General features: G+C 45.9%; 1 protein-coding gene across 1 annotated transcript in view; it reads left to right on the top strand.

Annotated features, from left to right (window-relative positions):
* Nucleotides 1-4,910: 4,910 nt before the first annotated feature.
* The window catches only part of LOC126235140 (transcription factor hamlet-like), a 198,805-nt gene continuing 180,639 nt past the window's right edge, over nucleotides 4,911-23,076 (top strand). The window contains exons 1-4 of the mRNA XM_049943873.1: nucleotides 4,911-4,942; nucleotides 9,078-9,307; nucleotides 13,892-13,947; nucleotides 14,017-14,166. Coding sequence (XP_049799830.1) covers nucleotides 4,911-4,942; nucleotides 9,078-9,307; nucleotides 13,892-13,947; nucleotides 14,017-14,166 — 468 coding nt within the window. The remainder of the gene's footprint in view (nucleotides 4,943-9,077; nucleotides 9,308-13,891; nucleotides 13,948-14,016; nucleotides 14,167-23,076) is intronic.

Genomic DNA, 23,076 nt, shown 5'->3' with positions numbered 1-23,076 from the left:
GAAGACGATTGTGACAAAAAATAAAGGACGGCAACAGTAAAAGTCAGTGCAGAACTATACCTCGCACTTACGAACCTGTAAACACCAAAACGATAGTAAGGATTATGTGAGAACTGCACGGTGACCTGGAACTGCAAAACGTTACTCGTGCAAAAATCACGTAATAAGAAAATGTGGTGCCGGAGGCATAAATCATGGACTGTAGAACAAAGAAAGAAAGTTATTTGGTCTGGTGAGCCTTGTTTCACACTGTTTCCAGTTTCTGGCGTAATTAACGTCTGGCGTTACGCCATCATGAGCTTACAGTGCAGGCTGCTTGCTGCCTAGAGCCAGAGTTTCCACTGGTTCGCGTTACGCCGTCATAAGCTTACAATGCAGGCTGCTTGCTGCCAAGAGCCAGAGTTTCCACTGGTTCGGTGATGGTTTGGGTAGGTACACCGTGGTATTCTATGGGGCGTATTATTACTCAACAAGGTACTGCCAGTGATTGTGTGATCATTTTGGTCGATGCAGTCCATGCAATTGTACGATATTTATTCACCAATAGTGATGCTGTGTTCTAAGGCGGGAGGACCTCTGGTCACAAAGCTCACATCTGCTAGGATTGTTTTTGTGAGCAGACAGATTGTCACCTCTTCCCTGGCTATATTCTATTTTTTTGTTCACCCCCCTGTACACGCCTTCAAAAAATCTTCAATATTTGGTGTTAAAAAATTTCTCTCTTTCAGAAACGCTTTTCTTGCTGTGGCCTGTCTGTGTTTGATTCCTTTCTCCTGATGCCGTTGTCACGTATGTTGCTGTGGAAATAACAAAGCTCTAATGAATTTAAAAAACTGCATTATGCAATACGCAGCAGTAACGGTATATTTTATTAGAGACGATTGGTTCCACTCTAGGATCAGACCGTCATCGGGTTCAAAATTGCCTAAGCTACTCAATTGCGTTATTGGAATAACAGTTATCAGATGTACATTGTTCTATCATTGATGTTAGCTGTAAATACGTAACATTATTTCCATTGAACGTCTATACATTTTTTGGACCCGATGATCGTCTGATCCTAGACCGAAGCCGATCGTGTCTAATAAAATATTTCGTTACGTCTGTGTATTGGATAGTGTAGTTCTTAACATATCGACGACTCACATCTTTCCGTGGTATTTTCATGGATAATAAACAAAACTGTGAGTCGTTAATATCACTAATTAAAACTGTCTCGTTGTGAAACAGCTTGTCATTTCCTCTTCCGAATAACTACCCGGTGATATGACTTTCTCAGCAAGCCAAAATACACTTCCTAGTCCCCCAGTTATCTCGTTTGACGGAGATAGACGAAAGGACGCGTTACCGGCGCGAAATGTGCGGCCAACGCTCGTGTGATTGCGGCGTCGCGGCGGTCGGCCGCGACCGCACGCTTCCGCGGCCAAGTTCTGCAGGTGGCCGCCAGAGGCGCTGCTGCCACCATTTCAGTATACCATTCCGGGAGAGAGATTTAGGAAGCCTTTGGCTTTATACGAGTTATTTCGAGTAAAGCAAATACCACGTACTTCCACAATAATTTATTTCCATCGTCTATTCGGAGAAAACTAGGTTTTGTATTAAACAGGATTAAGCACAACACTTCACTGATCGAACATCTTTATGTAAAGAAATGCAGATATAAATGTGTGTGTTCTTTCTGATATATCCGAAACATCAGACTTCATTTTCATCCTGCCGCGGCTATGAATCAAGTCACAAAAGAATCAAGGACATTAGCTGCAGTGGGCACTGATTGTGTCTTGATTCATAGTGGCTGCAGGATCAGAATGGTGTCTGTTCTTTAAAAATTTCCGAAAGCACAGACACCTCATATATAATTATGGCCATAACGGCCAATGACCCCTTCAGTGCCGATGCATACCGAGCTTGAACTCTTATGGGAATCGGCGGGATGCCGCGTGTAATTAGGGTCTGACGGAAGGCGTGCTGAGGTAGTCCGTGCTGTTGTTGTGACAATAGTGTCTGGATGGCGTAGTTGTCAGCGCATCTAACTAATAAGCAGAAGACCCGGGTTCGAATCCCAGATTTTCAACTTGCCCCCATTGATATGAATCAGTGTCCACATGCAGCTAATGTATTTAGTTCCTTTGTGTCTTGAAATGAAATAGTTGCCCACGAATACTGTGTCGAAATTGTGTCGCACTCAGCGCGTCAGGTTTACGATATTCCATCGATGTGTCGTGTGTGCTACTTGTTTTTCTTTCTCCCAACTTAGATGACAGTTGTGACACTTTTGAAAGAAGTTGCTGTAATATTGAGTTTCGGGAGCGATTACCAGTATTAGCTCCCCTTATTTGGAACAGAAATGTAATGAATTAACTGTTCTAATATCCGCCCCCGGTAGCTAAGTGGTCAGCGCGATAGAATGTCAATGCTAAGGGCCCGGGTTCGATTACCGGTTTGGTAGGAGATTTTCTCCGCTCATGGACTGGGTGTTGTGTTGTCCTAATCATCATGATTTCATCCCCATCGACGCGCAAGTCGCCGAAGTGGCGTTAAATCGAAAGACTTGCACCCGGCGAACGGTCTACCCGACGGGAGGCCCTAGTCACACGACATTTACATTTACTGTTCTAGTACTACACATAATCTACACCGAAGATGTCTTCAGAGCGCGTCATGGACTAAAGTAAGCAGAAAATTAACTGATGAATTGTTTGTTGTGAAATAGCTTGCAACGCCTCTCCCAGTTACGAGGGCACGTGCTTCCTGTGGAAGATTATGCATCTTGAACTGAGCTACTAGTGACGTGAATAATATGAGAAAACCTGACCCTCGTTCCCCGGGCTTTGCAAGTCACTGAATAAAAATCAGAGACGGCATACTAACGCAAGCATCTAACTCGTTCCTCTTCATCAGTTTTTGCTCTCCTGTGAAAAGCTCTGGTCGTGTGTTTCATTTCTGAGAAGAAGATTCGTAACTAGTCCAACAACTCCGTCTAAAACCAATGAACCAGAGATGAGATTGTTCATTGGGCGCACGGATTCGATTCGGGTGCACTCATTTACCTATTTGGAACTAGAGCGTCGCGCGTTATGCTGTTCAGCAGGATGACGTAATTCTTTTAAAACTGAGTAAAATTTACGCAGGTATCTTGAACCAGTAAGGTATTCGCGGTAGGAAAATCAAACAGAACACAAATGAGGTTTGGCTAATTAAAAGTCGAATACCAGTTCGGCAACGGAATGATATTGTGGAGACCCTGCACACCGCGACCACCAGTAGTACTGGGGAAAAGAACATGACGTGTTTCTTAACGGGATAACTCAGCTTTGTTAGGTCCAGTTTCACAATAGGCAAAAAGAGAACGTCCATTTGGTAGGAAAAGTGACGATTGTCGTCAAATTCTACAAGGGAGTTGGATTTGGTGGCTTTAATGTAGTTTTCGATTTATGAGAGGTTATCGAAGAACAGCTTGGCTGCGCTGGGACACGAGATAAACTGAAAGTAACTGGAGGAAGGACAAGAAACGCTACTGAATGTGGTTTCTGAACCGAAAGTGCTACAGTCACAGGTGTTCCATTTAACCAGGAGAACATTTTCTCAAGTGGCGTTACGTATATCGTCTCTAGATCTGCTTGCTTTTTGTGTCTGTTTCCATTGTCTTTGTTTGCATGGTAAATACTGTTAATGTATTAATAATCCAGTATATTTCGTTGTTGTTCTTGTTTTTGTTGCTGCTGCAGTCTTCAAAGACTGTCTGATACAGGTCTCCAAACTAGTCTAGCATGTGCACACGTCTTCATCTTTCCGTGGGTACTACAACTTCGTTTGAACCTTCTTACTGCACTCAACCCTTGGTCTCTCCATAAAATTTTTATCTTCCACACTTTCTTTGATTACTACAATGACTACACCTTGACCCTCAGAAAATGTCCTGTCAAACAATCCCAGTCTGTTAGTCAAACTATCACATAAATATTTTTTCCCAAGCCGATTCTGTAGCACAGCAGTCAATATATCATCTTTTCAGAATTTCTTGACGAGATGGCTGAACAGAGACCACTTACCGTCGTGCATACAATTAAAAACCCAAGTAACGACATCGTAAGACGATAACAAAGACCAAAACCACTCTCTTCTCCAATGTGTCCTCATTCTAAATTGCCTTGAGTCAACAACACAGAACGAGTGAACGATCGTCTCGGCCACAACACCGAGCGCAGTGGTTAGCGCACTACACTCGCATTCGGGAGGACCACGATGCAAACCCGCGTCCGGTCATCCTGATTTAGATTTTCCGTGATTTTCCTAAGTCGCTTCAGGCGAATGCCGGAATGGTTCCTTTGAAAGGGCACGGCCGACGTCCTTCCCCATCCTTCCCTATTCCTATGGGACCGATGACCTAGCTGTTTGATCCCTTTCCCCAGATCAACCAACCAACCAACCGTCGGCCACAACCACAAACTACCTGGTCTGTGTGAAATGATCAATAGGCGAACTATCATAAATGAGTCTGAGTGCCTACAGGCCAAACGCCATATAGTAATCTGTTTAGCCGACGTCGTGTAACATGGGCTTTTGTTTAGTGGTGAAGTAGAAGCCCATTGGCGGTCTAATGTCTTTACAAGACCAAGGCACCATGGAATTCAGATGTAGTTTTGCGGCTGCAATGAAGGAAGCTGTCCGTACCGCGTTTCCTGGTAAACTTCGGCGGAGTGCAGGCGAAGCGGCCCAGTGTGACAACCTGCCGAGCTTCCACGCGGCCGGCCCCTGTTTCAGCTGTGATAAGCGGCGACCGGCGGAACAACACGACACCGGCTTTTATTTCTGCCGTTTGCATGTTTGCCAGCCGTACGTGCGAACAATCAGTGCTAACGAGATAGCGCGGCGGGCGGAGAGGGCCCCGAGCAAACGCGGCCTGACGGATGGAGATTTATGGCGCGGCGCGGCGGCGCAGGTGAGCGCCTGAGCGGCTGACGCGCACGTGCGTGTTTGCCGGCGCCCTCGGCTCTCGGCCCTCGCCACCGCTATCGCCGTCAGGTGCTGCAGAGCTGCCCGATAACCAGGCCGGACCGCTCTCCAGACCAGCTTATCTGAGGGTAGTCTCGGGCCGCTCTAACACACGGGATGCAAATTCGTTCTGCTACCCGAGACACTTATTCCGATTTGATAGGCGAGGGTAATGCCGGAAAAAATAACACGCTGTTCCGTACTTAACACTCAGTAATTCCACAGTGAATGGCTCTAAGCACTATGGGACTTAACATCTGAGGTCATCAGTCCCCTAGACTTAGAACTACTTAAACCTAACTAACCTAAGGACATCACACACATCCATGCCCGAGGCAGGATTCGAACCTGTGACCGTAGCAGCAGTACTGTTCCGCACTGAAGCGCCTAGAACCGCTCGGCTACATCGGCTGGCTCCACAGTGAAGTTGTAGTCTTTCTGTTGAGGGTAATTGTTCGAAGTCCGGTTTCGGAACGACAAGACGGCAATGGTCGGTAGTGTCGGTTGTAGATCTTGTTTCCTTATATGGTTTTCAGCCTATGGCCTTACTGTCGACACCAGTCCATTCTGTGCAAGTCTCTTGATTTCTGCACAATTACTGTAACCTACATCCATCTCAGTTTGATAGCTATATTCTAGGCTTAGTCTCTTTCCACAACTTTTAGTCTCTACAATTGCTAAACTGACGATTCCTCGATACCTCAGGATATGACCTCTCAACTGATTTCTTCTTTTACTCAAGTTGTACCACACATCTGTTTTCCTCACAGTTTGATTCAGTGCCTCGTCAATACTTACCCGATCTTCCTATAAAATTTCAAAGTTTCTCTAAAGCGCCACATTTTAAACGTGCATTCTGTTCTTGTTGGTTGGTTCGATGATTTGGGGGTAGGGGACCAAACAGCGAGGTCGTCGGTCCCATCGGATTAGGGGAGGATGGGGAAGGAAATCGGCCGTGCCCTTTCAAAGGAACCATCCCGGCATTTGCCTGAAGCGGTTTAGGGAAATCACGAAAAACCTAAACCAGGACGGCCGGACGCGGGTTGGAACCGTCGTCGTCCCGAAGCGGTTATGTTCTCGTCTGAATTAATTATCGTCCACGTTTCACTTCTGTGCAAGGCTACACTCGCTATAAATATCTACAGAAAATATTTCCTTACACTTAATATATAATCGACTAGCTTTCTCCCCGGAGATTCGCCTGCTTACGCATGTTATACCACCTATAAAGTGATTTTGCTATTTACTTCCTGTGTTTAGTTCGAATACTTCAAAATTACGAAGCGCAATCTGTCTCGTTCTACCAAGCGATGTGGCGCAGTGGTTAGACCCTGGACTCGCATTCGGGAGGACGACGGTTCAATTCCGCGTCCGGCCATCCTGATATAGGTTTTCCGTGATTTCACTAAATCGCTCCAGGCAAATGCCGGGATGGTTCCTTTCAAAGGGCACGGCCGACTTCCTTCCCCGTCCTTTCCTAATCCGATGAGACCGATGACCTCGCTGTCTGGTCTCCTTCCCCGAAACAACCAACCAACCAACCATCTATCTGTCTCGTTCTCTCTGGAAGCGCATGGTGTTTCAGCAGAGAATCAGATAGTTACCTTGGGATTCAGATGAAACAGCAGCGCGCGCATGTGTGTGTGTGTGTGTGTGTGTCATGAATTTTGCCTTGCTGCTTCGTCTCAATCCTGAGCAAACTGTCTGATTCTCTGTTGTAGCACCATGCGTCTGCAGAGATGGCGCTTTATAAATTTGAAGTATTCTAACTAAACACAGGAAGGAAATACCAAAAACGCGCCTTCGACCATTTTTACATGTCATACCTTTTCATCCTTACCACAGCCCCTCGGTGTAGTAGTGATATCTTAGTATTTTTGAGCAAATAATGATTTATGTGTACACCTCAACATCACCTGATTTAATTCGACTTCCTTCCTCTGCACTTGTTTGGCTTTTCTTGACGTTCTTCTTATAACCTTTTTCAGTGCATTATCCATGCCGTTAAACTTATCTTCCAAGTCGTAATTCACGATACCAAACGTAAAACAACTTTCCACGTTTAAACCCATGTGGCATTCAAAAATATCACTGGAAAGAAAGCCTAAAACGGGTGCAGTACTTAAAATGTTGTTAACTGGTATTCGAATTTTAAGTAGCTTAATCCGATTTATTTTCCGTTTGATTTTTCTACCGCGATGTTATACATTTTGGTAAATTTTAAAACAATCACGTCATTCTGCTGAACTGCATAACACGCGACGCAGTAATTCCAAATAAGCAGGTGAACTACACACGAATCGAATCCCAGTGCCCGCCAAACGGCCGCCTCTCTGCTACACTGATGAATTTTAGACGCAAATGTTGATCTAGTTCCGCATCTCCTTCTAAAAAATAAAATACGCCAGCAGAGAGTTTCACAGAGGGGCAAAAGCCGATGAAAAAGAACAAGTTAGATATCTGTATCAATTCACCGTGTCTGACTTTTATTCTATGACGTTCCAAGTCCGGCGAACGAAGGTCAGGTTTTCTCATATTACACACGTCAATAGTAGAACAGTTCAGGTTGCACAATCTTTCCAGAAAACATATGCCTCCGGTAACTGCGAGAGGCGTTACATGGTATTTCACAACAAAGAATTCGTCAGTTTATCTTCTTATGATTAACTTCTTCTTATAACTTTAGTCCATGACATGTTTTGAAGTTTTGGTACTCATCTTCAGCGGAGATATGACATGTTTTGAAGTTTTGGTACTCATCTTCAGAGGAGATTATCTGTTCTATTAGGCTAGTTAAAACACTATATTTCTGTGTGTGAATATTCCTTCCTGGGAGCTAATAATACTAATCGCACCCGCAACTCAAAATTAGCACTGGTTGTTTCAAAAGTGTCACAATTTTTGTGTAAGTTGAGAAAAAATGGGGTAGCACACACGATACATCGTCGAAATAGCGTAAACGTGACGCTGTGAGTGCGAACAGTACTATTTCGACACCGTATTCGTGAATAACTACTTTTTCTCGAATGCAATGCCCACAAACTTATGAAAGGAAGAGACGTTAGTCAAAAATGGCTCTGAGCACTATGGGACTTAACATCTGAGGTCATCAGTCCCCTAGAACTTAGAACTACTTAAACCTAACTAATCTAAGGACATCACACACATCCATGCCCGAGGCAGGATTCGAACTTGCGACCGTAGCAGTCGCACAGTTCCGGACTTAAGCGCCTGGAACCGCTCGGTCACATCGGCCGGCAAAAGTTAGTCGTTTATCTCTTTTTCACTGTTTATGTGGCAGAACTGCTGCATCAACCATGGTGTTTTAATCTACTACATCTTTAGCACTAGCTATATTGACGACACATTTCGTATACCATTGAATGAACCTGCAAAATTATATAAAACTTTCTGGCAGATTAAAACTATGTGCCGGACCGAGACTCGAACTCGGGACCTTTGCCTTTCGCGGACAAGTGCTCTTTCTTTCAAGAGTGCTAGTTCTGCAAGGTTCGCAGGAGAGCTTCTGTAAAGTTTGGAAGAGTCGTGCTTGGGTAGCTCAGATGGTAGAGCACTTGCCCGTGAAAGGCAAAGGTCCCGAGTTCGAGTCTCGGTTCGGCACACATTTTTAATCTGCCAGGAAGTTTCATAACAGCGCACACTCCGCTGCAGAGTGAAAATCTCATTCTGGAAAGTTATATAACCTTCTACGCCACATTGTTCAGGAGCGATGACGTCGTAGAGCTGAAGCTGTGTGAAAACGAAGCTACAGGAGGAAATGCGCTAGAGATACAGGGAGGGTACATGTTACAGATATGCGTGAAATATGTTAAATATATGCGAAATACGTGTGACATGTACGTACTCTGGCAAAGCCATGGGTAAAGAGCTCCTCCTAAACCCCTGGATCGATTTTAAACAAACGTGTATCTGGAAAGAAATAGTGTGGGATAAGAACCTGCAGCCACCCATTGGGGTGGGAAGTACAGAGCGGCGTCAGTTGATCCAGAACATTCTCGGCTACGTTCTGCCAGCGTGAAAAATGCGTCTAATCAGTTGTGTTCGGCGGGTGCTCTCACCAGGCTTGGAACGCTGTGTCCCAGCACTAGCGCGCGAGAAGCGGTCCGCCGGCGCGCCGCCACCGCCACGTGCTGGCGCGTCGCGTATCGACGTGCCGCCCCCGGCCAGCCGATTCCGTCGCTGTCAATCCGCCCGGAGCGCTGGTCGCCACCTGCCGCCGCTGGAGCCTCCCCTGCCTGCTGGGGTGCCTCGCCTTGTCAGCAACTTAGCCGCCTTCCAAAGAAGGCGCACTGTCAGTGAATCGCTGTTTCTTTGGCGCCTTGCCGTGCCGATAAACAAAGATCTGGATTCGTAGATCTGCCTGTCCGTTATTTTTGGAGAAACAATTTCGACACAACAAACGAACAAGTATTTCGAACTGGTATTCGTTCACTTGCACGTTAATTCTGGATGAAAATCATAAATTTCAAGTATGGCTTCCTACAACTGACACCGTCAGGAAGGCAACTGACGCTGGAAGAAATAATGGATTTACATTGTTGTAACTGATGTAGTAGTGCACACAGCCGCCGGATATTACTTTGGTGCCAATGACGAAACGCGACTTATAGAGTCTTGAAGCCCTGCAAGGTGTATAATGCGGGACATACAACTATGCGGTCCCTCTTTCATTGACTGCAATACGACCAATGTTTCCGAGAATTTCACTTAGTCATGAGAAGAATGCTGCAGCTAGGGAAAATTAAATAAGAAGGGACGAGAAAAGCAGAGAGAGTTCACAGTGTAACAGAGGTACTGGTTCCGTGTTGGACAGAAGAGAAAGAGCTGGAACATGCCGAGACGAGATCTACGCTGATGGTAACAGATAAAATTTCAATCTTCTTTTCAACCTATAATAGATAGGGTAGTGAGAGACATAATTTTGTTTCTGTATAATGCTTTATCTACAGGAAGTTTCACTGGTACTCGGAATACAAGATAGTTTCAGTACGAAACTACCCTCCATATTCAGTACGCTCCGGGAAGCGAAAGAGACAACATTGGTCTGCAGCTCGTGGTCGTCCGGTAGCGTTCTCGCTTCCCGCGCCCGAGTTCCCGGGTTTGATTCCCGTCGGGGTCAGGGATTTTCTCTGCCTCGTGATGACTGGGTGTTGTGTGATGTCCTTAGGTTGGTTAGGTTTAAGTAGTTCTAAGTTCTAGGGGACTGATGACCATAGATGTTAAGTCAGAGCCATTTGAACCATTTTGAAGACAACATTGACGCCCCACGGTGTAACACCACCTACTCGGCTAGTGCTCGTGCAATCTTTTGCTTCGCTGCGGTCACCATCATGGACGGTGGCGATTCCAGCCCCCTACTTAACAAACTTTGTTAAGCCAGGTGCACGGTGTTTCAGTGAAGGGTGATGAACTTTATGCAGCCATCAGTGAACAGATACGCAACGCAATAATTGCGTCCCAAAACGTACACACACCAGTATGTTCCATCGGTGAGTAAAACTACAGCATTTTGAGATGCATCTTTTCACATAACAGAGTTTTCTAAAATTACATTACAACGGTGAACATACAGGGTGTTTCAAAAATGACCGGTATATTTGAAACGGCAATAAAAACTAAACGAGCAGCGATAGAAATACACCGTTTGTTGCAATATGCTTGGGACAGCAGTACATTTTCAGGCAGACAAACTTTCGAAATTACAGTAGTTACAATTTTCAACAACAGATGGCGCTGCGGTCTGGGAAACTCTATAGTACGAGATTTTCCACATATCCACCATGCGTAGCAATAATATGGCGTAGTCTCTGAATGAAATTACCCGAAACCTTTGACAACGTGTCTGGCGGAATGGCTTCACATGCAGATGAGATGCACTGCTTCAGCTGTTCAATTGTTTCTGGATTCTGGCGGTACACCTGGTCTTTCAAGTGTCCCCACAGAAGAAGTCACAGGGGTTCATGTCTGGCGAATAGGGAGGCCAATCCACGCCGCCTCCTGTATGTTTCGGATAGCCCAAAGCAATCACACGATCATCGAAATATTCATTCAGGAAATTAAAGACGTCGGCCGTGCGATGTGGCCGGGCACCATCTTGCATAAACCACGAGGTGTTCGCAGTGTCGTCTAAGGCAGTTTGTACCGTCACAAATTCACGAAGAATGTCCAGATAGCGTGATGCAGTAATCGTTTCTGATCTGAAAAATGGGCCAATGATTCCTTTGGACGAAATGGCGGCCCAGACCAGTACTTTTTGAGGATGCAGGGACGATGGGACTGCAACATGGGGCTTTTCGGTTCCCCATATGCGCCAGTTCTGTTTATTGACGAAGCCGTCCAGGTAAAAATAAGCTTCGTCAGTAAACCAAATGCTGCCCACATGCATATCGCCGTCATCAATCCTGTGCACTATATCGTTAGCGAATGTCTCTCGTGCAGCAATGGTAGCGGCGCTGAGGGGTTGCCGCGTTTGAATTTTGTATGGATAGAGGTGTAAACTCTGGCGCATGAGACGATACGTGGACGTTGGCGTCATTTGGACCGCAGCTGCAACACGGCGAACGGAAACCCGAGGCCGCTGTTGGATCACCTGCTGCACTAGCTGCGCGTTGCCCTCTGTGGTTGCCGTACGCGGTCGCCCTACCTTTCCAGCACGTTCATCCGTCACGTTCCCAGTCCGTTGAAATTTTTCAAACAGATCCTTTATAGTATCACTTTTCGGTCCTTTGGTTACATTAAACCTCCGTTGAAAACTTCGTCTTGTTGCAACAACACTGTGTTCTAGGCGGTGGAATTCCAACACCAGAAACTCCTCTGTTCTAAGGAATAAACCATGTTGTCTACAGCACACTTGCACGTTGTGGACAGCACACGCTTACAGCAGAAAGACGACGTACAGAATGGCGCACCCACAGACTGCGTTGTCTTTTATAGCTTTCACATCACTTGCAGCGCCATCTGTTGTTGAAAATTGTAACTACTGTAATTTCGAAAGTTTGTCCGCCTGAAAATGTACTGTTGTCCCAAGCATATTGCAACAAACGGTGTATTTCTATCGCTGCTCGTTTAGTTTTTATTGCCGTTTCAAATATACCGGTCATTTTTGAAACACCCTGTAGAACATAATAGTGTCAGTTGTATATGTTACACGTTGTCAGACCTATATCGGTAGGTCGATCAGATTAAATTTCTTGCGCTTAAGTGGGATACACATGAAATTATAATTACCTGAAAATGGTTCAAATGACTCCAAGCACTATGGGACTTAACATCTGAGGTCATCAGTCTCCTAGACTTAGAAGTACGTAAACATAACTACCTTATGGACAATACACAATTCCATGCCCGAGGCAGGATTCGAACCTGCGACCGTAGCAGCAGCGCGGTTCCGGACTGAAGCGCTTAGAACCGCTCGGTCACAGCGGCCGGCGTAGAATTACTCATAGTCATACACAGAATATTAATAGAACAATATTTCTACCTTAATGTGCGTTAAATGCATCGTGTAATGTTTGCTGTCAACTTTCGTTTGATTTTAGACCCATTTAGAGTCAAAGTGTGTATATTCACTCTCAACAAACATCAACCACTTAATGACGGTACAAATAAACCTCGATGCTAAAACGAGTGGACCTTAATCTGAAAGGGCACCGAGGTACAATAAAATACTGTTCTGTGCTCCATGGACTACGTAGAGGCTAATTTATTTACAATTTCAAATGATCACATAGCTGTGTGTCCACCATTCACTACAACGGAATGTCAAAATAAATGTGGTGTCACCGCCAGACACCACACTTGCTTGGTGGTAATCTTTAAATCGGCCGCGGTCCGGTAGTATACGTCGGACCCGCGTGTCGCCACTATCAGTGATTGCAAACCGAGCGCCGCCACGCGGCAGGTGTAGTCTAGAGAGACTCCCTAGCACTCGCTCAGTTGTACAGCCGACTTTGCTAGCGATGGTTCACTGCCTACATACGCTCTCATTTGCAGAGACGATAGTTTAACATAGCCTTCAGCTACGTCATTTGCTACGACCTAGCAAGGCGCCATGTTCAGTTACTAACAGATAATATTGTGAATCATGTACCGTCAAGAGCGACGTTCACCATTAATGGATTAAAGTTAAGTATCAAACTAGCTACGTCCGCTTTCTGAATTCTAATTCCTTGTCATGTTCCAGACCTCACGTCAGTATAGTTCTTCCCTCCTCACGCCAGCCTGCGTGAGCTAACACGCGTGAATTTCGGCCTCCTCTAGTAACACGGTGTTGGCTCTTCTGCCAACACTACAATAAATTTACCTTTTCTCCCTTACACCTCATCTATTAATCTTACCCGATTACTTTGCGCCCTTTCTCTGACCAGTCAAATTCTTGACCCATTTGATTCCTTCTGTAGTGTTGCCCCACGTTTCTGTCAAATGTCATTATTCTCATTCGCCACCAACGTGGCACGAAATTCTTTGTAATCATTGGTATACATACTCTCATTATTATTATTATTATTATTACTTTATTACAAATGCTGTTACCTATTACACATTACTCTTATACTATAAAAATTGTGATGTCTACAAATTCCGCCAAAATGACAATACCACTTGCGCAGAAAACAATGTACACCTGGGACCTCAACATTGTCTATGGAATGTTCCCTATCTCGCAGCTGAGACGGAATAGAGCATGCTTGAATTAAAATGACCGTCTAGATCATCTACCTGAATACTGGTGTTTCTTTTTAGTGTACTCCTTACGCTTGCAGGACCAGCTACAGGTTGGTGCCGGAGAGTAGGCGAAATCTGGAGCACTAGAGTGTCAGCTGGCGGCCGCAGTAAGCAGGGAGATGCTGAGCGGTGGTGTGGCGGTGTGTTGCAGGCGCGAGCGAGGACGGCGAGCCGGAGTGCGGGGGCGCCGCGGACGGCGGCGGCAGCGCCAGCGCGGGCGCGCGAGGAGACGCCGGCCAATCGCCGCCGGCCGCGCCGCAGCCGCAGCCGCCCCAGCCGCCGCTGCTGCTGCCGCCCCCGGAGCTGGAGGTGCGCGGCGCGGGGGCGGGCGTGTGGGCGCGCCAGGCGCTGCCGCGCGGAGCGCGCTACGGGCCCTTCCTGGGCAAGTGGCTGCCGCAGCCCGCCGACCACCGCCTCGCCTGGGAGGTAAGTCCTGCCGCCCGTCCTCTCTCGGAATATTTGAGAACGGCGTCTTTGATGAAGATTATCACCAGTATTATAGTGACTCAAAGTGAAACAACTACAGGAAGTATTTGCAAACCACCTCCTCCAAACACTTCTGAGCACGGTGTAATATCCCGGGTGATCAAAAAGTCAGTATAAATTTGAAAACTTAATAAACCACGGAATAATGTAGATAGAGAGGTAAAAATTGACATACATACTTGGAATGACATGGGATTTTATAAGAACAAAAAAAAAAAAACCATATTGCTAGACGCGTGAAAGATCTCTTGCGCGCGTCGTTTGGTGATGATCGTGTGCTCAGTCGCCACTTTCGTCATGCTTGGCCTCCCAGGTCCCCAGACCTCAGTCCGTGCGATTATTGGGGTTACCTGAAGTCGTAAGTGTATCGCGATAGACCGACATCTCTAGGGATGCTGAAAGACTACATCCGACGCCAATGCCTCACCATAAGTCCGGACATGCTTTACAGTGCTGTTCACAACATTATTCCTCGACAACAGTTGTTGTTGAGGAATGATGGTGCACATATTGAGCATTTCTTGTAAAGAACATCATCTTTGCTTTGTCTTACTTTGTTATGCTAATTATTGCTATTCTGATCAGATGAAGCGCCATCTGTCGGACATTTTTTGAACGTTCCTATTTTTTTTTGTTCTAATAAAACCCCATGTCATTCCAAGCATGTGTGTCAATTGGTACCTCTCTGTCTGCATTATTCCGTGATTTATTCAGTTTTCAAATTTATACTGACTTTTTGATCACCCGGTATCTTCCAGAATAGCTACAGGAATCGCTTGAGAAGCCGTTTCAATTTCATGACGCAGCTCTTCTACTGTACGTGGCTCCATGCGTCCTTCATGGGACCACACAAGTAAAAGTAAAGGGATGTCAAGTTAGGGGAACATGTGGGGTGCTCGATTGGATCCCTTATTCCAATCCAAAGACCTAGTACATTGTTACCCAGATAGGCGCGCACTTCCTTGTGTGAATGGGGTGGAGCGCCATCTTGTTGAATGAAAAGAGGTTCATCACCAAAGAGAGCACGAATCGATACTAAAATTTATGAGTCCAGCATTTCCAGGTAATTCCTGCCAGTAATTGTACCTTCGAAAACAAAATGTCCAATCAGTCACCTTGACGATGAACCGCACCAGACATTAAGTCCCGGAGCATTGACTGTCCGCTCAACATAATCACGTGTACGTGGTTTCTGTTCCTTCGGACATGTCTTAAAGAACAGACACCACATATATAATTACGGCGATGACACCCAATGAATCAGCCGGCCGAGGTGGCCGAGCGGTTCTAGGCGCTTCACTCCGGAACCGCGCGACTGCTACGGCCGCAGGTTCGAATCCTGCCTCGGGCATGGATGTGAGTGATGTTCTTAGGTTGGTTATGTTTAAGTAGTTCTAAGTTCTAGGGGACTGATGACCTCAGATGTTAAGTCCCGTAGTCCTCAGAGCCATTTGAACCCAATGAATCATTCATAGCAGGTGCACACAGAGCTCGAACTCTTATGGGAATCGGCGAGATGAGGCTAATGAACACGGGCACTACATAGATAGCGGCTGGTTTTATGTTGAGAATTTGGGTCTGACGGGAGGCGTGCAAGGGTACTCGTGCGGTTGTGTTGACCACTGTGTCCGGATGGCGCAGTGGTCACTGCATCTACGTAGTAAGCAGAAGACATACGCCTCCCAGTCCGGCACAAATTTTCAGCTTGCCCCACTGAAACAAATCAGTTCCCACTTTGTCTTGATGCACATGTTTATTTCCCGGGGCACAGTACACACCTTTATGTCTGTCTACTGTTCCGTTTAATTGAAACTGCGCCTCATCAGACCACACCATTTTGAAAACAAAATTAGCAGAATGGTCAACCTGCGTGACGAACCATTCATTAGACTAACTTCTTTTGTCTTGGTCGTCGTCATTCATTGCGTGTAACTACTGCGGAAAGTGAACTTTCCATTTTACTCTGTGCAAAATACGCCTTACCCTTGTCCTACCCACGCCTGTTTACGTGCTCATTGTTATGTTGATTTCTGTGGTGGGCGTGTGAATGCATCTAATTCATGAGCAGAAGACTCATCATCTCTTGTGCGTGGTCGGCCTGGTCTTCCCTTATGCTCAGCCATGATTGTTCCTTCAGTTTCCAACTTGTTGCGAAGGAGAGCGATGCTTACGCGTGTTGGTGGTTCAGTTCCATGTTGTTGCCTCCAGTGTCGTTGCACTTCAGTGATGGTATCGAACATCTAGTATCACGTGAAAATACATTTTCGGTGCTCGAACGTCACTCGTGTTTCCATCATGGCCTCACTTCGTACCCTGTCACTGGCGCCTCACATCACAACTGCCATCTGTTGCTCACACACTGTACTTCACATTCAACCCAATCCATTGTGATTGCAGTGGTTTGTGTAGCCAGTTTTAAACCGTGTATGTTATCTTTGTGTAGACCTAAATTCTTCCCTGGAATATAATTCAGTTGGATTCAAACCGCGCTTCTCCCTGTCGAGCTACATGTTTGCTCTGCAATACACAGTTAAATGCTTGTCAGAGAACTCATGGAATCACACTCTGATTCTTTCTCCATCGTTACACTCTCGAATGGCACGTGACGGTGGGGGTGGGGGGGGGGGGGGGAGAATTGACACCTAAATCTTTCATTGCGGGCTCTGATTTATCTTATTTCGTTACGATGGTCATTGCTCCCTATGTACATGGGAGTCAACAAAATATTTTCGCATTCGGAGGAGAAAACTGGTGACTGAATTTTCGTGAAAAGATCTTGCTACAATGACAAACGGTTGGAGCTAATGATTGCCAGTCCAACTCGCTTAACGTATCCGGGACACTCTTCCCCTACTTCACAATGGTACAAAACGAACTGTCCTTTGAAATTTATAAACGTCTTACGTCAATCCTATCTGATAAGGATCCCGTACGGCACAGCAGATTCAAGAAAAAGCCAGAAAGCATAGTGTAGTCAGTCTCTTTAGCAGATATGATACATCCTTCCAGGTGCTCTGCCAATGAAACGCAATCTTTCGTTGGCTTTTCCCACAACATTTTCTGTGTTTTTAAGTGTTTGTATTTGGGATCAGATGACAGCAACAGTTGCAATTTTATAGTTTGTTTGATTACCATGACAGTTTTCGGTCATCGTGGCAGTTTTCCAGTGATTATCATGAGCGTACACAGACAGACAATGGAAGCAATAACATTTAGTTAATGGAATTCACCGTGTAACGGAAATTTGACGGAATTTTTCTACTGTTCCTGTGGAGGAACGCATACTTTTTATTGTTTGGGGTCAACTGCTGCTTTTGGCACCACACAGATATCATACTTAATCACACTGACATTCGTTTTAATCTTCTCATGACTTTAATAGACGGCAAACGACGGCATCATCTGCGAACAATCTGAGAGGGCCGCTCAGATTGTCTCCTAAATCGTTTATATAGATTAAGAACAGAAGATGGCCTATAATACTTCCTTAGGAACCACAGATATCACTTCGGTTTCACCAGATTACTTACCGTCAGTTACTAAACCTGTCCGACAGGATATCACGGATCCAGTCTACTGTGAAGCAAATCTTCGGCTATGTGAAAAACTTCATTTCGAATAATTTTTCACATTAATGTTAAACAAAGACAAGTACGAAGAGTGGTAGTGAAGTTACTATCACCCCAGAATAATTGCCGGCCGCGGTGGTCTCGCGGTTCTAGGCGCGCAGTCCGGAACCGTGGGACTGCTACGGTCGCAGGTTCGAATCCTGCCTCGGGCATGGATGTGTGTGATGTCCTTAGGTTAGTTAGGTTTAAGTAGTTCTAAGTTCTAGGGGACTGATAACCACAGCAGTTGAGTCCCATAGTGCTCAGAGCCATTTGAACCATTTTGAACCAGAATAATTACGTTATATTTGGTTATTGGTAGGTATATTTCTGCAGTATTGTGGTATACATTGAAATTCCCTCTCCACAGTACACACAGTACCGTCGCATGCCACAAGAGAAGCCAAGATAAAGTGGCATTCCATCCCCACTTCGTCAGTTAATTACGTCACTGTATATTTTCGAACTAGTAGTATACGTATTATGCGTACCTCGCGTATTCCCATGCAGCATCGCACAGAACTCCAGCTTTCCTCCCAGTTTCTATAGAAGTTCCACAGATACGCCTTCTGTAAGATTTCCGAACAAACTATTTCGAACGCCAGATCAAAAGAATGTAAGTCATAACCAAATTTGGCCCTGTTTCTAACAATACCACTTCAACATCTGCTTCGGTCCAGTTGAGGCACGAATGAAAACAGAATACGAATCAGTGGGCTGCCTCGCGTATGGGAAAATGGCAAGAAAAATATGTGGAGTGCATCCAAACACCACATACAAAATTTCGGACGTTTTACATCTACATTTTCTGAGTATTTCTGTATAAGGGACTCACTGTTTCCGGTCTCTCGTTATAGAGTATAAGTATTTGCATTTTGTTTGATTTCTTACCCGAATTCGTATTTGCATCTCTGTTGCAATGTAAATATTTGCACAATATTGCAAATGTCGGCAGAGTGCGCCGTGTACCTTGTTTGTGAAAAGATTTGTTCTCTTGGTTACGACACATGCTGTTAACAGCGGTAACGCCAACGTTACTCTTCACCTTCAAGCTTGTGTTCAGTACTACTAGGTTCTGTCTCGTCTTTTTTTACCGGCAGTGCGAGTAGTCTTACTAGCAAAGAAATCGCCGATGTTCACATGGTGTGGTGGGTTCACTGAATGCAGGCACCACGACGCTACGCTCGTCTGTTCATGCAGAGACAGCCAACACGTCACCGTACTTTTGCATCTGTACATGCAACGCGGAAACGAATTCCTCGTGTTTGAATTGATGGTACTGTCTGTACGGGGTATGGAAGAGATCGTGTTACCAGTAGTGCTTACGTTGCACAAACACGCATCACAACTGCGTCAGTACTGTTATATGGAGCCACCGGAAACTGCATGTGTCTCACACCAAAATACTCAGAAAATATTTCTGTATAGTCATCGGAATTATGTCAGCGAATTTCGGGTTCAAGGGGTATAGAATCCATTAATGAAATTTTTTTACGACTAGGAACGAATGTTGAAGCATACGACTTTACGAATTTTAATGTAAGGTTCGGTGCGTGTCACTTTGACGTTTAAAGCGTAGCCGCTCCAATTTGCGCGTATTCTTGAAATACACACAGTTTTGATTTGAAAACATTACATAGCAAACATGCCCCTCTGCATCAGAAATCATGCTGCCGTCTTATTCGTGATGTTTTACAACCACAGAATGTGTACGTAATAAATAATACTGTACCAAAGATGCAGCGATGCGCAAAAACCAACAGAAAACTTGCCAAATGCTTGCAGATATGCGCAGTTCCTTTTGTCTATTTATTGATTAATTTAGTTCAAAATGTTCAAATGTGTGTGAAATCTTATGGGACTTAACTGCTAAGGTCATCAGTCCCTAAGCTTACACACTACCTAACCTAAGTTATCCTAAGGACAAACACACACATACACCCATGCCCGAGGGAGGACTCGGACTCGAACCTCCACCCGGACCAGCCGCACAGTCCATGACTGCAGCGCCCTAGACCGCTCGGCTAATCCCGCGCGGCGATTAATTTAGTAATTCCAGGTATTATTATGACTGTAGGTAAGAAGAGCGCGGATTACTAGTTTTCATAATTTTTTTTATGGGTACTGTTTACAGTTCTACCATAGCCTTGTGCCGGCCGAAGTGGCCGTGCGGTCAAAGGCGCTGCAGTCTGGAACCGCAAGACCGCTACGGTCGCAGGTTCGAATCCTGCCTCGGGCATGGATGTTTGTGATGTCCTTAGGTTAGTTAGGTTTCACTAGTTCTAAGTTCTAGGGGACTAATGACCTCAGCAGTTGAGTCCCGTAGTGCTCAGAGCCATTTGAACCATTTGAACCATAGCCTTGTGACTTCTATTTGGGAAAACGAAAGTGTGAGAGAAAATGGTGCCAAAATTACCCTATGACGCTTTTGTACTGAGATTTCAGTCTGGAACGTAGCTTCTTCGCACTAGCTGTACTCAAGATTTTTGAGATACTGGCGAGGAAATTTGGGTTTAAACATTCTTTCGAATAGTGATCAACAAAGCACTGATCATTGATAAATGAGGTGATTGTGCAAACATGGGGAACTTGAGATAAAGTGCTGACTTCATATTCGCTTTATTGCTAAAATGTTAGTTGTAAAGGACAGCGGAGTGCTTGACAAATGATGATACTAGATGGTACATACTAGTGCCATGTACATAACGCTGTCATCGTCGGGGTAGGACGGGGAGTTAAACAAAATTCTATAAAATAAAATGTTCTCGTGTTTCCAACCGCGTCAATTGCTTAAAACTACACGAGCTTTCGGCCAAGCACTCCTTGGCCATTGTCAAATGGTATGACTGCCAGTGGGCTGTTGGTGTGCCTTTATATACGCTAGCTGCCGGCTGTGACGTTACTGGTGCCCGTGACATTGCCATATAGGGGCATGTTTTGAGTCGGCGTTCGATGTGGCCTCTTCAACCGCACGATCGCTGGATCCCACGCAGCGCTGAGCTGCAAGCCACCGTCTCTGTTCAGCCACAGAGTCACAGAATGGCTGCAGAGTGTCGGGCAAGATAAGCCGCCTGTTGATAAGACACTAGATCAACTCAATCTTCAGGCCTCCAACGAAAATCCGACAAATACTGAGACCAGTTAAAGACGCAGTAGGTCTCAGAACACCTGGAGTCTACGAAATACCTTGTGAGTGTGGCCAGAAGTACATCGGACAAACAGTGCGCACTGTGGAACAACGCAGGAAAAAACATGAAAGGTATTATCGCCTACGCTATCCAAAGAAATCTGCGTTTGCTGAGCATGCGTTAGAAAACGGTCACCACATAAAATTTGACGATACCTCTGTCGTGGCTAGCACCAACGGCTTCTGGGGCAGTTTAATAAAGGAAGCTATTGATTAAAAATTACCGCAAACACCCTGAATAGAGACGGTGGCTTGCAGCTCAGCGCTGCGTAGGATCCAGCGATCGCGCGGTTGAAGAGGGCACATCGAACGCCGACTCAAACCATGCCCATATATGGCAATATCACGGGCACCAGTGACGTCACAGCCGGGAGCTAGCGTATATAAGGGCGCACCAACAGCCCACTGGTAGTCATACCACTTGACAATGGCCAAGGGGTGCTTGGCCGAAAGCACGTGTAGTTTTAAGCGATTGACGCGGTTGGAAACCCGAGAACATATTATTCAATGTTATCGCCGCGAGAATCTGCATTCACACAAAATTCTATAAACTTGGCAGAAAAGTAAACAATTCTTAGAACCCATTAAAAACTTCCCCGAGGGGAGACCTATTGAGTTTTTATAGGATATACGCAGTAAGATTAAAAGAAAAGAACTTTGTAACAATTGCATTGTTTGTTGGACAGCAATTTATCGTCCCTGACGCACGATAATCACTGTCCTTGCTTTGTAAAGGCGGAGTCTGTTCCAAAAGTACATGTTGGTGCTGTAATAGCGCGATTATGCAATAAAATTGCCGGCCTAAATGAAATTGCTTTTTGGTGCTGTAGGATCTGGAGCGATTCTATTGACAACGAACGTATTTCGAATGCTCATTTGTTTCACTCAAGTACAAGCGAAACCGCTAAGCCGACACAAATCCTCTAAGGGGAGTGTTACACGGAACCTTCCATCCCCAGCCGCAAATCACAAAGAGAAGAGGGCGCTGTCTGAGGGCTCGGCGGTTTGATTAAAGATGCTACTAACTCCGTGAGCATCGCTCTCAAACCGGGAGCGCGACTCCCTGATTGATGACGTACAGCCAAATTGCCTTAACAACGTACTTAGCGGTGTGCCGCGGCTTAGCAGCTCTGCGCGGCTCGCCCCGGGGCTCGGCAGGCGGCCGCTGCGCGCGGGAGGCCGTCGGGTGGCGCCGGAGGAGGTTTTAGGTCGTTAGCGGGGGAGGGAAGCGAGACAAAAATGATTGACTGACTTAATGCGAGGCGTCCCCATTAACCCCCATTTTCTCGCCTACACCCCCGTGGCAGCACTTAGGGCGCGGCTGGGGCTCTCCCTTACTTGCTCAGTCGCAATTGATTTTTATCCTCCTCTCGAGGGCCCTGGCGCGGGGGCCACCGCGGCAAACTCATCAGCGTCGAGCAATTACCAGCCGCCTCTCGTCGGGGCGAGTGGCCGCTCAGAGGGAACCACCGCAGTGTCGCCGTGTGAGTGCGTGTGTCGCGGTATCTCCAAGTGCCTTCTCTGTTGTTTGGAACGTATCAGAGACTGGTGAGTAAATGGTCTCAACCGTACTGATCGTACTGAAATGGAAAGATGAGTAGAAAGAGGCGTAGTGTTTAAGTTTCGGTCAGTCCTTCGTGGAACACTTGAAAATCAGAGGTGCCAGATTCAATACAGTTTTAATCTTTCTGGAATTCTGGCCAGTGTACCTTGCTCCAATCGAATCCGCCCGTCAGATATGTCGGTCACCCTCGAAACGCTTAGAAAATATCCGCCCTCTTCCACACGGATAACACTACACTCAGACTGTTTGTAGTACACATCTTTCTCCCCAGGGGTAACGGTGTGCCGGCCGAAGTGGCCGCGCGGTTCTGGCGCTGCAGTCTGGAACCGCGAGACCGCTACGGTCGCAGGTTCGAATCCTGCCTCGGGCATGGATGTGTGTGATGTCCTTAGGTTAGTTAGGTTTAACTAGTTCTAAGTTCTAGGGGACTAATGACCTCAGCAGTTGAGTCCCATAGTGCTCAGAGCCATTTGAACCATTTTTTTGGTAAC

Source organism: Schistocerca nitens, chromosome 2, assembly GCF_023898315.1.
Source record: "Schistocerca nitens isolate TAMUIC-IGC-003100 chromosome 2, iqSchNite1.1, whole genome shotgun sequence".
NCBI classification, from domain to species: domain Eukaryota; kingdom Metazoa; phylum Arthropoda; class Insecta; order Orthoptera; family Acrididae; genus Schistocerca; species Schistocerca nitens.
Note: the sequence above shows the minus strand (reverse complement) of the source record. Positions and strands in the feature narration are given on the sequence as shown.